The sequence below is a fragment of the Lipophrys pholis genome (genome assembly GCF_963383615.2).
Source record: "Lipophrys pholis genome assembly, chromosome: 8".
Taxonomy (NCBI): domain Eukaryota; kingdom Metazoa; phylum Chordata; class Actinopteri; order Blenniiformes; family Blenniidae; genus Lipophrys; species Lipophrys pholis.
Window position 1 is genome coordinate 29,264,797 of NC_137630.1, and position 14,831 is coordinate 29,279,627.

At 45.1% G+C, this 14,831-nt stretch overlaps 1 protein-coding gene across 1 annotated transcript in view; it reads left to right on the forward strand.

Moving 5' to 3' along the window:
• The window catches only part of LOC308112870 (adenylate cyclase type 6-like), a 34,161-nt gene extending 19,889 nt beyond the window's left edge, over window positions 1-14,272 (forward strand). Inside the window, exons 5-24 of the mRNA XM_080468647.1 lie at window positions 361-482; window positions 3,544-3,655; window positions 4,083-4,210; window positions 4,440-4,598; window positions 4,774-4,915; window positions 5,072-5,200; window positions 6,170-6,198; window positions 6,444-6,591; window positions 6,680-6,777; window positions 6,903-6,990; window positions 7,089-7,205; window positions 8,455-8,610; window positions 8,804-8,979; window positions 9,149-9,181; window positions 9,267-9,296; window positions 9,373-9,505; window positions 10,743-11,006; window positions 11,127-11,331; window positions 11,418-11,542; window positions 13,614-14,272. Of these exons, the coding sequence (XP_080324773.1) occupies window positions 361-482; window positions 3,544-3,655; window positions 4,083-4,210; window positions 4,440-4,598; window positions 4,774-4,915; window positions 5,072-5,200; window positions 6,170-6,198; window positions 6,444-6,591; window positions 6,680-6,777; window positions 6,903-6,990; window positions 7,089-7,205; window positions 8,455-8,610; window positions 8,804-8,979; window positions 9,149-9,181; window positions 9,267-9,296; window positions 9,373-9,505; window positions 10,743-11,006; window positions 11,127-11,331; window positions 11,418-11,542; window positions 13,614-13,742 (2,523 nt within the window). The 3' untranslated portion in view covers window positions 13,743-14,272. The remainder of the gene's footprint in view (window positions 1-360; window positions 483-3,543; window positions 3,656-4,082; window positions 4,211-4,439; window positions 4,599-4,773; window positions 4,916-5,071; window positions 5,201-6,169; window positions 6,199-6,443; window positions 6,592-6,679; window positions 6,778-6,902; window positions 6,991-7,088; window positions 7,206-8,454; window positions 8,611-8,803; window positions 8,980-9,148; window positions 9,182-9,266; window positions 9,297-9,372; window positions 9,506-10,742; window positions 11,007-11,126; window positions 11,332-11,417; window positions 11,543-13,613) is intronic.
• The last annotated feature ends 559 nt before the right edge of the window (window positions 14,273-14,831 follow it).

Genomic DNA, 14,831 nt, shown 5'->3' on the forward strand with positions numbered 1-14,831 from the left:
ACGACACCACGACCACAGAGTCCATCCAAAGCAGAGTACAAAGCACGCACACAAATGCAAAAAAGAACAACAAATGGGCGTCTCCATTTTCTCGCCTAATTTGTTTGTCTCCGTTTTCAAGGTCAACAATATGTTGAGGAGTGTAACACGCATCTCCTCTCTATTTGACTAACACGTTCCCACGCACGAGCCAACGAGGCAGAGTGACTCACCGAACATTCAAACAGTGGAAAATGATGAAAATGAATGGACTCACTCCCTCTTATTATTTCTTTCTCTCTCTCTCTCTTTTATTTCTCCCTCTGCTCATTCTCATATTCTCTCTCTCTTCTTTTCTTTCTGCCTCGGTCTCTCTCACAGGAGCGCTTACTGCTGTCGGTGCTGCCGAGGCACGTTGCCATGGAGATGAAGGCTGATATTAATGCCAAGAAGGAAGATATGATGTTCCATAAGATCTACATCCAAAAACACGACAACGTCAGGTAAACGCTGACAGTCGAACACGGACAGCCTCGAACACACTTGGTGGTTTTTATCTTGTGTCGTGTTCGGCTGTTGTTTCTCACCATCCGACAAGATTTTAATACTTTCATCCAGCTTTGTTATTTCTGGTCATATCGTATAATATCCTTCATTTCATGGTTTTTGAAGGTGAAGTCTGCGTCAATATTCTTGTTTCGTCTTTCTGGTCTTGATCCAGAATGAGCAGCAGAAACAAGTTCAGTTTTTATCAGGTCTCATTCATTTTCATGTATTCTACTCTTCTCCTCTTCCAGGTTACATTGATTGTATCCACCTGTACCTTGAATACCCGCCGACTTTCCTCTGTTCATATAAGGGCCTGTATACACGGCGACGATTTCAAGTTAAAACGCAAAACCTTTGTCGCGTTTTTGGGTGTTCGTTTCCATGACAACGGTGCTCGCAGTCCCGGAAAAACTCTACTTTAACGCTTGCTACCAGCGTCGTAGTAAATAGTTCCTCTGCACGTGCTCAGTAGAAGGACAATCAGAATAAGGTTTCCTCCGTGGTGTCATGACTCCCAGTCCATCTTCTCCTGGGACTTGGTAGTTTTATAGTTGACCGTCACTAATAACGATCCAGCTTCGTCGTCTGTTCATACGAATGTCAGTTTATTCCCATTGTTAGTGTCTATATCGTATTCTTCTCTGCTGCTTGTGTTTGTAGGTTCATTACAAAAACAAACCGCAGCATCCACTCGTTGCCTGGCAGTGTAAAGTAACATATTTTTCAGAACGTTGCCGAGTAAACGTGAAACTTTTCTGAATCGAAAACAGAAAATCAAGTCGTTTTTATTTGAAACGTTGTCGTATAAAGGGGGCCGCTGTGCATTTCTTATCCCGATCTCTCTCATTGTGACATTAAAACCTTGATCTTATATTGAATGTTGATCAAATGTAGGCCGAGTTACTCTTGTGACAGAAATGTCTCCATCTTACTACATTGCAGCTGCTACGATCTACAACCAATAGAAATTCAGCAGAAAAAGTTGAAAGTTGGTGGTAGACTCAAGCAATAGACTCCCCTATTGAGGTGGACCGCTGGCACTGGTCCATACTGTCTGTTAACGTTCATATCAAACCTCTTCTGTGTACATAAACGTTACTGGTTTATGGTTCGCTTTACTTACTCATGTCCTGAGGGCAACAGCAGCGTACCTGGAGGAGGTTTTTATTCTTGCATATTGAGGCACGCTGTTGCAGTTGCCAACTGATTCAGTGGAGGTTGGCAACATGCAGTTAAACAGCGCAGCAGGTAATACACCTAAAAGGCTGCTTTTGTTTGGACTCTTCTTTTTCACGTTATCATATGGCTTTTGGTTTTGAAGCCTGGAGTCGGCGTCCGGCTCCTCCCTCCTTCCACCCTGACACTCGTACTTGCTTACTTCGCTGTCACAGTGAACATCCGTGGCTTTGACCTCACTCCACTGACTGATGTGTCAGTTACAGAGTCACTCTAACAGCTATTTCCCTGACAGCATGTATTATGCATGTTGTTGCTTATTGACACTGACAGCACCGGCTGCAGTAACGATATTGACTTCGGCACACTGCTGTGCTTTCTGTAGCAAATGGAAAGTTTGTTGGCCTCGTGTCTCGACATTCTCCGGTGGATCTGAGTGGTTTTTACTGGGTACGGGTGGGTGATTGAGCCTGTCGCCATTAGGCCAAGCGGTGCTGTTCAGTTACGCTTCACGGTGAATCGAGGTTGCAGCAGGAATGCATTGTCAGAGGTGACCCACATAGATGCAGGTGATGTACTTAGTGGAACAATCTGTTGCAACACCGCGGCTCCATCGAGGTGTAAACTTACAGTCCGCTTCCCTGAATGCAACACAAGACTAAAACCTGCTGTCTTTGTCCCTCGCCGATCTCAGGCCAGTTGTGCACAAAACAGCAGCAAATCATCGACTTTGGTAAATCAGACCCATTAATGGTCTGTGTCCTTCAGACAGATGTCTAATGTGTCGCAATTTAATCGGTAAAATTAACATTTTTAATCTTTTTTCAAAGGATTTATCCATAAATATATTTTCTAATGTCTTGACCTAACCTCAGTCCAGTACAGTGATGATGCACTTTGCAGCGCATATTATTGAAACGTGATTATAAAAAAAAAAACGTAAAGTCAAAGTAAGCTTTATTGTCAATTCTGCTGTACAGGCGCACAGTGGAAATTTTCTGTTGCCTTGGACATATATCACCAAAAATAAAATAGTAGAAAATATAGACAAATTATGTCATTCAAAATAGAATAAAAATAAGAAATGGGGAATATAGGCAAGAAAAAGAACCAATCCAGTCTCGCCTCAGAATAAGCTGTATGGATTGTGTATAAGACCTCACTGAGGTCAGATGATTATTTTTCATCACTCTGAAATATAATTAACATCTTCGGCTTATTTTGATTAGTTACCATCATTTTATAAAGTTGTTTCAGCAACGTTCTTTGCAGTGGCAAGCCAAAGTAAAAATCCAGCTCTCATCCACTCTATGAAGTGCCACTAAACATAAGGGAGAAAACATGTTTGGTCAGAAGTTGTCTAATACTTTCATATTTGGATGAGTGCATCATGGCTTCACACTCCAGACCTCCCCCAGTGGATGACCTCTCGGGACGCACAGCGCCATCTGTCGCCATCGGTAGGAAGTCGCGTCTGTGTGCTGTTGTTGATCCTCGCCTTTCATTACTATCAAAAGTTAGCAATGAAAGGCATGCAGACAGGGGGATGGGGGGGGGGTTCTCAGAGGGAAGGGCTGGAGGAGGTGACCTACATCGGTTAAGTTGATGAGAGCCAGAGCTGAACAAATGCCTGTGTCCCTCCCTCCCTCTCTCTCTCTCGCTCTCCCTCCCTCCCTCCCTCATGGCAGCTGGACAGTGGAGGAGCAGGGAGGTGTTAGACCATGCTGACTGACCCTGTACTTTATTGATTGATCCCCTTCTCTGTCTCCTTTTTTATCTCTCCGTTGCCGCGCCATGTCTGTTTTGGTTAACCTCTCCCCACCTTCGCCCCTCCCGCAGCATCCTGTTTGCAGACATCGAGGGCTTCACCAGCCTGGCGTCCCAGTGCACGGCTCAGGAGCTGGTCATGACACTGAACGAGCTGTTCGCCCGCTTCGACAAGCTGGCCTCGGTGAGCCTGAACCACGTCTTCTTTACGTAACTCCACAGTCTGCAGCCTTCACTTGTTAGTGTGACAAAGCCAATATGAAGCACTTGCCGGGGTGGGTGGATACTCAAGGATTGTGTAACACACCAATTAGACTTGGACAATTAGAGGCTGATGTGTCATCTAAATTATGCATCTATGTGACATAGGCATGCTGCGAATGAGCTGGAAATTAAAGTGTACCTTTTTTGTTCTGCATTGTGTGTGTGTGTGTGTGTGTGTGTGTGTGTGTGTGTGTGTGTGTGTGTGTGTGTGTGTGTGTGTGTGTGTGTGTGTGTGTGTGTGTGTGTGTGTGTGTGTGTGTGTGTGTGTGTGTGTGTGTGTGTGTGTGTGTGTGTGTGTGTGTGTGTGTGTGTGTGTGTGTGTGTGTGTGTGTGTGTTTAATGTGCAGGAGAATCACTGCCTGCGTATTAAGATTCTTGGGGATTGTTACTACTGCGTGTCTGGGTTGCCCGAGCCGCGCGCTGACCACGCCCACTGCTGCGTGGAGATGGGAGTGGACATGATCGAAGCCATCTCGTGAGTGGGACACACGCAGAGACACACACACACACTATAAGTGAAGGCTCTGTTATTGCAGTGACACTGGTTCTTTGACAGCAGTGTGTGTGTGTGTGTGTGTGTGTGTGTGTGTGTGTGTGTGTGTGTGTGTGTGTGTGTGTGTGTGTGTGTGTGTGTGTGTGTGTGTGTGTGTGTGTGTGTGTGTGTGTGTGTGTGTGTGTGTGTGTGTGTGTGTGTGCATCTCCAGGCTGGTGAGAGAGGTGACAGGAGTTAACGTGAACATGCGGGTGGGCATTCACAGCGGGCGCGTTCACTGTGGGGTCCTCGGCCTACGCAAGTGGCAGTTTGACGTCTGGTCCAACGACGTGACGCTCGCCAACCAAATGGAGGCCGGGGGAAAGGCTGGGTGAGTCCACCTCTTTAACCCCCCCCCCCCCCCCCCCCCCCACCTGCTGCTTACTGAGGGCAATCTGTAAATCGTGTGTGTGTGTGTGTGTGTGTGTGTGTGTGTGTGTGTGTGTGTGTGTGTGTGTGTGTGTGTGTGTGTGTGTGTGTGTGTGTGTGTGTGTGTGTGTGTGTAGACGAATCCACATCACTAAAGCCACGCTGCAGTATCTGAACGGAGACTACGAGGTGGAGCCGGGATTCGGGGGGGAGAGGAACGCTTACCTGAAGGAGAACAATATCGAAACCTTCTTGGTGCTGGGCTGCAGCCAGAAAAGGGTTAGTGCATGGTCAAAACACACGCAGACGCACGGACGTGTTCCTGAAAATCACACTGGTGCCATATTTGACACAAACAGTATAATGGATTCTCACCTGGCACTGAAGACCTCGTTTCTCAAAGCATGCACCCTGCTGGGATCTCTTCACTTCCAGAAGGAGGAGAAAGCCATGATGGCCAAGATGCAGCGGGTGCGCGCTAATTCTGCGGAGGGACTGATGCCCCGGTGGGTTCCCGATAGATCCTTCTCCAGAACCAAGGAGTCTAAAGTCTACAAGAAGATGGTGAGATGAAGCGCAGTGCCTCCTCAGCTTTTCCACTGTTGATCTCTTCACGCGAAACTCAAACTACATGAAGCACGGACAATCTCGGAGTGGAGGGAAAAAAAAGTCAAATCTATTCTTCTCGAGTATTTTGTTTGAATTGAATTAAAAACTAAACCAAAATTAGCCCAGATAATCCCACCTGCATGTAATTTTATTGTAACCCAGTTCATTCATTATAAAAATAGGTACTAGCAGTGCTACCGAACGCTCTTTCCCCCACAGATTTCCTCCGATGTCGTCTTTTAGAGAACACGCCCGGCACGTATGCAGAAGTAAAAGTCGTCCTGATAAACTTACATGCTGCCCGCACTTCAGCAATGATTGTTTTCACGTGTTTTCAAGGTTACACGCCTCGGAGACGTCCACTCCAGATGGATGGATCCAACAAACCTAATTCAAATGAATGAGTTGTTATTCGCTCCGACCGCGTTTGATTACAACTCATTAATCTGAATCAGGGGCAGTGGACATCTTAAAAAAAACACATGCAGCGCAGAGAACCGGGATCGTTGGACGTTACTGTTAATGTGGTCACATGATAAACATGCAGCCTCACAGAGCTGCTGGCAGAGCTCCACACCGACAAGAGGGTGTCACGTCAGGGTTCATGTTGACTGATGCGGCTGCAGATGTTTCCTTTCTCACTTTCTCTGTGGTAAAAGTGTAATTTTTTATATTTTCTTTCCCTCCTTTTCCCTCCCCTCCTCCTTTTGTCCTTTCCATCTCTGAGGGTTTGCGCCCTCGGGGCAAAGAGGGTGTAATTTGAAGCCTGCGAGCATTAATTAAAACATCAGTCTGGCTCACAGGGATTAGCTGTGCAGATGTCTGAGTCTCTGTCTATTTTGCATTTGTACTGTGTCTACATGATGATCTCTCCTTCTTCTTCTCCTTTTTTTATTCTTACTCTGTCTTTTTTGGTTTCCACAGGGCATCGATGCAGCATCCAGTAAAGAGAAGTGAGTGTTGCGCTCTGTTCTTGTGTGTGGGCATGCTTTTGTTATTAGTGGTTTACCGTCGCTGTTGCTTTTCAGCCCACTGTTGTTGTTGTTGTTTAGGTTTTTTTGTTGTTTTTTTAAACGCGGTCAGATCCTACACAGCATTAATTCCACATTAGCTCTGACTCATGCAGCCCGTCCGAGTCGCGGGCCGACTCCCCAGAGATAAACAGAAACGATGACCTGTTGTTCCGTGTGCCTCACAGCCGCTGTACACAGGAGACGCTGAACCCCGAGGACGAGGTGGACGAGTTCCTCGGACGGGCCATCGACGCACGCAGCATCGACCAGCTGCGGAAAGATCACGTCAAGAAGTTTCTGCTCACCTTTCAGACCGTCGACCTCGAGAAGAAGGTGCGTCAGAAATGGTTCCAAATCCAGCAAAACTCTCAAATATAATCTGGTCGCCGACCTGTTGTGCCACTTGGTTTTCTCCTTTTAGTACTCCAAGAAGGTGGACGACCGTTTCGGGGGATACGTGGCCTGCACGCTTCTCGTCTTCTGTTTCATCGCTTTCATTCAGAGAATCGTTTTTCCAAAGTGAGTCGCTCTCTTCCCTGACAAGTCGCCCTTGTCGGTCACGCTCAACTTGTCGTGGTCCTGATTCGTTTACGAGGACTTAATGGGACTTGTGACTCCTAATGAGCCTGTTTTCTCTTCCACAGCACAGTACTGATGGTCGGTCTCTACATTTCCATCTTTGTCATCCTGGCCAACATCCTCTTCGTCTGTGCCATCTACTCCTGCATCACAGTAAGAAACGCCGCTTTCACCGCTGATATGATTCATCTCTTCAGTCTTTATTACAGCGTCCCTAATGGCATTAACTCTTTGTTATCTGCCTGTTGAAGCTCTTCCCAGCTGCCCTGCAGACGGTATCCAGGAAGATCGTCCAGTCTCGAGCAAACAGCACGTTGGTGGGCGTCTTCGCCATCCTCCTCGTCTTCGTTTCTTCTTTTGCTAACATGGTGAGGTCCGGGGCTTGAATCAGGAGTTACTGACGTTAAATACTGTTACATCGTCATCTGCTTTGGAGCCACACACTACTTGAATTAACACTAATACCTTTTGATCTATATTTAGTTTTTGACTGTAAAAATTTGCTCACTAAAGTGTATTTTGATTGAGTTTTATTAATTGCCTGAGAAATGTGTACATATTTTATACAGCTGACCAGAATGCCTGCTTCTTACACCGCAATTTAAAAAAGGAGTATTAGTCTTCGACACTCCTTTCCTCTATTGTAAAGCGGGTAATTTATAATAACAAGCAGTGTTAGAGTGACTCACACGTTGAAGTAAAGGAAGTAAAGGTGGATCTGCCTCATTTTGGATCAAATGATTAAATAGAATATTTTGCACAAAGTTATTGTTGGCGCAATGAGTTTTGTTTAAACAGGTTTGAATCTATTTATAATGTAGGTTGTATTTACTTCCTGTGGACGCTCCTGTAATAAGAAGCAGCTTAATGATATTTACTTTAAACAAAGTCCAGTTTGCTGAAGGAGGGCGTCATAATTTGCGGAAATCTTGTTTATTTTCACAGTCATAGTTTCCCGTGTGCATCAACACTACATGACCTTCTCTTGTATGTGCAGTGACACACAGACCGGTCTGTTGTGCTTCTCTTAGAGCTGTGTGACTAGACTTCACGTTTCCTCCCGTGTATCGTCGGTCGTGAGGCGGAAATTGATGGTAATCGTCAAAAATGCTCACATGTCTCCTTTTTGTGAGAGAAATTATTACTGTGCTCAGTTGGTGTTAAAAGCCAGCGAGTACATGTGTGTCTTGAGTCGACATTTGAGATACTCAAGAGAACGAGTGGTTCTAATGGAAAGAGGCAAACGATTCCACAGGCGGGGCGCAGCCGCAGGAAAAGGCACGGTCACCTCTAATTTTTAATCTGGATCTTGGAACATGAAAGACCATCTGATTTGCTGACCTCAGTGATAAAACAGGAGTATGAACATGTATAAGATCGGAATATATCTTAGTCAGTGTGCATTCCAGAGTCAAAAAATACCCTTAACGCTCAGGGAGAACATGCAGTCCCAACACAAACAGACTTTGGAGGCTGATCAGGGAAGTTTGCGATATGAAACGCTAATGACTCAAGCTCAACAGACTAGAAATATAAAGGCTTTCTAGAATATATGAATATGAATGTCTGTTTCCTGGTCTTCCCCACTGACCATTAAACTACTTCATTCCCTGCCAGTTTACCTGCAGCAGAGAGGACTTGAGGGCCTGCGTGGCCAAACAGCTGAACACAAACGAGTCGGTGACTCTCTGCCTGCTGCACAACCTGACCAGGAGCGCAGAGGACGGCCTGACTCTGTGCAGAAGCGAGGTCGAGCCCTGCCATTTCCCCGAGGTCAGTCCCGCCACGTTTTCCACCGCGTTGCGTCTCTTACTGTTTGCTCTTGTGGAGCGCAGGTGCGTGTCGGCGTGCTCCCGTTTCTCTTTCCTGAGTGCCCGAAAAGTACATTGGAGTTTTCACCCTGAACCTTCCTCCTCCTCCTCCTCCTCCTCCTCCTCCTCCCCCCACTGTCTCCTCCGTGCCGCAGTATTTCAGCTACAGCGTTCTGCTGACCCTGCTGGCCTGCTCTGTGTTCCTCCACATCAGCAGCATCGGGAAGCTGGCTCTGATGCTCTTCATCCAGCTCACCTTCCTGCTGCTGGTGGAGTGGCCTCAGGTGGCCCTGTTCGACAACGCCGACCTGCTGGTCATCGCCAACACCCTGTGAGTACACACTTCCTACCCCGATACTCCGCCGTCTGTGTAGCGGTGCTGGAGTTTATTAATATTGACCTACTTTTTTTTTACGATGAGGCTTACAGTAGATTATAAAACACCTACTTTTCTCCTAATTCTTGCGTCTGTGCTTTTTTTTTTTTTTTTTTTCCTTCAGGCAATTATCACCTGTTAACGAGTCCCTGCAACAGTGAGTGGTTGTGTGTTTCGTATGACTTAATTTCCAGTGACCCAAATCTGGTTTGTGCCCCTGATTTCTCCTATTTGTTTTCCAGATTCAGTTTCAATGAAACTGCTGAACAGTGGTAGGTAGTTCTCACTTCGATTCGTTCATCCGTTCATCAGGACGTTTGAGTCCTGACTGTCGTTTCTCCCTCACAGCCTGGAGAACGTGCCTAAGGTTTACCTGAAGGTCATGACTCCCATTATCCTGACGGTGTTTGTTTTGGCGCTCTACCTGCACGGCCAGCAGGTGGAGTCCACGGCACGCCTCGACTTCCTCTGGAAACTGCAGGTAAATGACTGGATCGTTTCCACTCAGGATCTGTTGACTTGTGGAGTAGAAATACACCACTCCACTTATACTAAAATTAAAAAAAAAAAAAAAAAGAAGAAGAAAGAAATGGATTCGGATCTTTTTTTAAAGACTTGTAACATGTGCAAACCAAATTCATATGGGATGTTAAGAGTTAGACATTTTATTTATCTCATTACGAATTTGTATGCACATCTAAAATGTAAGTATAAATCAATGCAGGATACGATGTAAGAATATTCCCTTCCTCTCGTTCAGTGGTGCCAAAACCACTTCTGTTTTGTCATTGTAAACCTCAGCGACCTCCTGCTGATCAGTTACTAGAAAAAGTTGAGGGGAACCTCACAGACAGACGTTATGTGAAATATATCGATGAGTTTCTTTTCTCTGAGGATAAACTCTTTGGTGGAATGGAGCTGCTTCAGCTTGAAGTTTCAAACTTTCATTCTCCAGTTTTTCACCAGAAAAGATGCATTCAGCTGTAATTTTGGAAATTGTTTCTATGTTAGTCTTGGTACACTCTTTATTCTCATTTTGACCAATGCTTATCTTTGTGCATATTACTGACACTTTTGAATAATATTTTTCTGATATATATATATATATATATATATATTTTTTTTTTTTAATAAATCTGTAGCCGAAATGGGTCTCAGCAGAAGCCAAGGCTTATTTTTGCTTATCCCTTAAATGATGCACTTTTCATGTAAACGCATAAAATTTTTAGTTTTGTGACATAGGTGAATTAAATGCTGACTGGCCTTCTTTTTACGACGTTATACCCCTTACAAATGTACAATTCAACTTCTTTTAAAGTATTTTTTAAAGGCTTCATTGCAATTAAAGGTACTTCACAGCTATAAACATGACTGAATGTATGTTACATAAAGCAGAGCTGCCAACTCTCATGAAATGATTGTGAAACTCACCTGATTGACCAAAAAAAAACAACCCATGCTGCACATTATATGTTTAATTTCAAGTCACAATTCTGGACTCTGATAGGTCAGATTTGTCTTGATATAAAGCTGTGCAACAGTTGGACCTGTTTTATTTTCATTATATTCACTAAGAGTCTTTTTGTTGGAATGAAATCAATAATAGAATTAAAGCCATTTTATCTGCTTTCATCATTTGATCTGGATCCTCACACTGGTAATTCATTGAACCCCTGACCTGTGACTGAGCGTCCTCTCCCCTCGCCGTCCGTCTCCAGGCCACGGAGGAGAAGGAGGAGATGGAGGAGCTGCAGGCGTACAACCGCCGCCTGCTCCACAACATCCTGCCCAAGGACGTGGCTGCCCACTTTCTCGCGCGGGAGCGTCGGAATGACGAGTTGTATTACCAGTCCTGCGAGTGCGTCGCCGTCATGTTCGCCTCCATCAGCAACTTCTCCGAATTCTACGTGGAGCTGGAGGCCAACAACGAGGGGGTGGAGTGTCTCCGGCTGCTCAACGAGATCATCGCAGACTTCGATGAGGTGAGGAGGGAGACCGGTGGGTGTCAATGAGAGAAGGAAACATTTATTGAACGAGGCATTTCCGTCATCGTCATAACCACGGCCTCCTCCTCTCACACAACGCTGGTTGCTCATCCTCAGATCATAAGTGAGGAGAGGTTCCGTCAGCTGGAGAAAATCAAAACCATCGGCTCCACCTACATGGCAGCGTCCGGCCTCAACGACTCCACCTACGATAAAGAAGGCCGCTCGCACATCCTGGCTCTGGCCGACTACGCCATGAGGCTGCGGGAGCAGATGAAGTACATCAACGAGCACTCCTTCAACAACTTCCAGATGAAGATAGGTGAGTCGTGAGAATCGGCCCTGGAACATCACCTGATGACCTCCGATAAAAGGGCGGGTTGATTACGCCGGGTGGTTTGTTCTCAGGGTTGAACATGGGTCCTGTGGTGGCGGGAGTGATCGGAGCCAGGAAACCGCAGTATGACATCTGGGGGAACACGGTCAACGTGGCAAGCCGAATGGACAGCACAGGAGTACCAGACTACATCCAGGTACCCTTCCCAGTTACAGCTCCTCATTCACTCAAAGTACCGACACTAGTCACGATGCTCTGAAATTGTCATCATGAAAACAAAACCTCAGAGATCCTCCTCCTCAACTCACATCGTGGCAAATATAGTTTGTTGACTCAGCGGGAAATTTCAACTGTCCTGAAAAGCAGAAACTTGATCCTGCACACGCAGACAGTGCAAAGTCTTTCATCTTAAGGATTTAAGCTGAGGCATCCACTCTGCAGAAGTACCCTTGAGCAAAAAAAAACAAAAAAAAAACTTCCTCTCTGCACAGTACGTGCTGTTCTCCAACAAAAAAATAGTGTTTTAATGCTTCCCCAGGGAGGACAGACTGCTAATTTTAAATCCCCTATAGAAGCTGCGTCGCCACCCCAATATTATCATCCGCACGGGTGAAGAGTCGTGTCGTGTTCCTCGGAGAGGAAAAGCCTTTTTCACAGATGTGGAGCTGTTGCTTGCTCACATGTTCTAAAGCACAGGCCTCACCCCCCCCCAACCACCCCACCCCACCCCACCCCCCACCCCCCCCAAAAACAAAATCCCACATATGGACTGAACCCTTCAAAGACAGCACAATGCTGCCATCTATTGAATGTAATGTGTTACTGCACAATACAGTTTTAAATTCTTGGCAGGACCATTTTATTCTTTATTGTCAATGTTATGATCAAGTTTTCGATTGAATAATAATAATAATAATAACAACAACAATAACAATGAAATAATCAAAGAAGGAAATGTCCTTTTGGGTTTTCTTTTTGGTCCAAAATGTGGAAAAACTATTACATTTACTGTTGAAATATTACTAAACAAAGCTAAGCTGCTAATATTAAACTATTGCTGTGTTGAGGAATTCTAACAGTTAAAAAATCCCCTTCACAAGAGCAGCACAGTGGTGATGAACACTGATGAATTGAATAATCAAAATTTCTTTTATTTAAATTTTTTTTACTAAACTTGCCAAAAGATACCAGTAAACATCTTCAGCCCAACTGATATTCTTTGTTTTCAGCAGCACTTCAGCAGTCTGAGCTCTCTTCACCCATCACTCATTCACTCACACAGTCATTCACACACAAACACACTTACACACTCAGCACTGGTGGCAGCAGCTCTGCCTCATTGTCACACACCGTTGGGAGAAACTTGGGGTTCAGTCTCTTGCTAAAGGACACTTGGGACCAGGTGGGAGATTGAATTAGTCAACTTCTGCATCTTTTTGGATTTACCATATAGTACAAACTAAAATAAAAACAAGAGTTATACCCCTGGTGGTCGAAAATATATTGCAGTTAATGTCATAATTTCTCACAGCTGGAAAATGTCCTCTTGCGGCTGGATTGGACTCTGGCGGGTCGGTTCTGACCCACGGGCCGAACGTTTGACACCCCTGATTTAAAGTAAAATTTTTAAAAGATGACATTAAATTAAACATCATACGGAACAGATTGAAGGACGCAGTAAATATTTAAACATCTCTTGACATTCAAATGAAGTAAAGGTTTACAGGTTTAACATGCTCGGGACATTTTGCCTAAATTCCATGAAACTTTTCATTTGAGAGAAAACTACTTTCCAATCACATCTAATTCGTAAAAGATTTATTTCCATTCATCAACAAGAGATAAAGACACTCTGAGCCATGCTTTTTTATTTAAAGTCAGTGAGAATATTAATTCTTATCACCATTACTCCACCCATGAAATGGATTCTGGGATGTTAACCCCAAATATGTTGTCGATGTGTTTGTGGGAATAATGAGCACAAAGTGTTATAATGGTCAGCTTCCTTTTCCTCACGCAGCTCCCTCCTCCGTCTTTCTCTTAGCTTATAAGTCATGAAAATAACAAAATATGTGTGATTATTAGAATATTTAATCAAATCCATAAATGTCAGATACATCCCGACGTTTTGAGGCGAAGCTGTTGCTCTCCGTCGTTTTGCTTTCAGGGAGCTCGTTCTGTGTGAAACTGGGACTGACCCTGTTTCTCTTCAGAAGGGTTTTGGATGTCTCATATCCAGCGTGTCGGATGTCTGTGTCCTCTCCTAGGTGACCACAGACTTGCACCACGTGCTGGCCAACAACGGCTATCAGCTGGACTGCCGAGGTCTTGTGAAGGTGAAGGGGAAGGGGGAGATGACCACCTACTTCCTCACCAGCGGCCCCCCGGGCAGCTAGCGACAGCCGGGCCGCCCGCTGAGCGACTCCCACTGCACTGACCAGGCAGAGAGAGAGAGAGAGAGAGAGAGCGAGAGAGAGAGAGAGAGAGACGGTTGGAGGACGAGCTCCTCGGGGACGGGAGGCGGCCGCCACAGACCTTGACGCACACGTGTCGGCCGTCGTCCTTCGAACGGCTCTTTGCCGCTCGAGAGATGCCGAAGCCCAGTTGCCTTACGGACGGAAGCGGCGACGCTTGTGTTAATGAGCAATAGTACAAGTTCATTTCACCCGGAGTCATTATTTATTTTCGTGAAAAAACAACAACAAAAAAAACACACACGTTTCGTAAATTGAAAATATGCAAGGACGCCATGACGGATGAAAAATAACCAAAGAACAAACGTTTGATATGAAACTCACACTAATGATTCTGTTAGGATGTACAGTAACCTCAAGTAATTTATTCATCTTTTGAGAGCAAAAAGCCACGGAGATAATCCCTTATTTTTCTGGTGGACTTGCACATGGACACATATGCACACGTACGCAAATAAAAATAAAAAAAAAAGAAAGAAGAAGAAGACACTAACACCTTGGCTTGGACTCCCGCGTACCTTATCGGGGCCTTCTTTGTGTGATTCCACTCGGTCTGGACGCTCAGGCTGAACGCTGATGGGTATTTCTGGTTCAGGCCAAAACGAGAAGTTAAGAAAAGAAGGAAGAAGAGCAGCTGCATTAAAGTGAAGGAAGGAACTGCAGAGCGCGAGATTGTTGAAACTGTTTTGAAACTTTTTATATATGTGTGTGTGTGTGTGTGTGTGTGTGTGTGTGTGTGTGTGTGTGTGTGTGTGTGTGTGTGTGTGTGTGTGTGTGTGTGTGTGTGTGTGTGTGTGTGTGTGTGTGTGTGTGTGTGTGTGTGTGTGTGTGAGCACATGTAACTGAATGCTGATCTTCATAAAGGGGCATACTGTAACTATTCACTGTGAGGTTTTTAAGATCTGTAAGAAGATGCTTTTCTTGCCAAACTGGTTGCTGCGAGGCATGTTTTTTTTTTATTTTTTATTCTTTATTCTTTTTCAGAGTTGCGTGTCCATTCCTGATTTATTA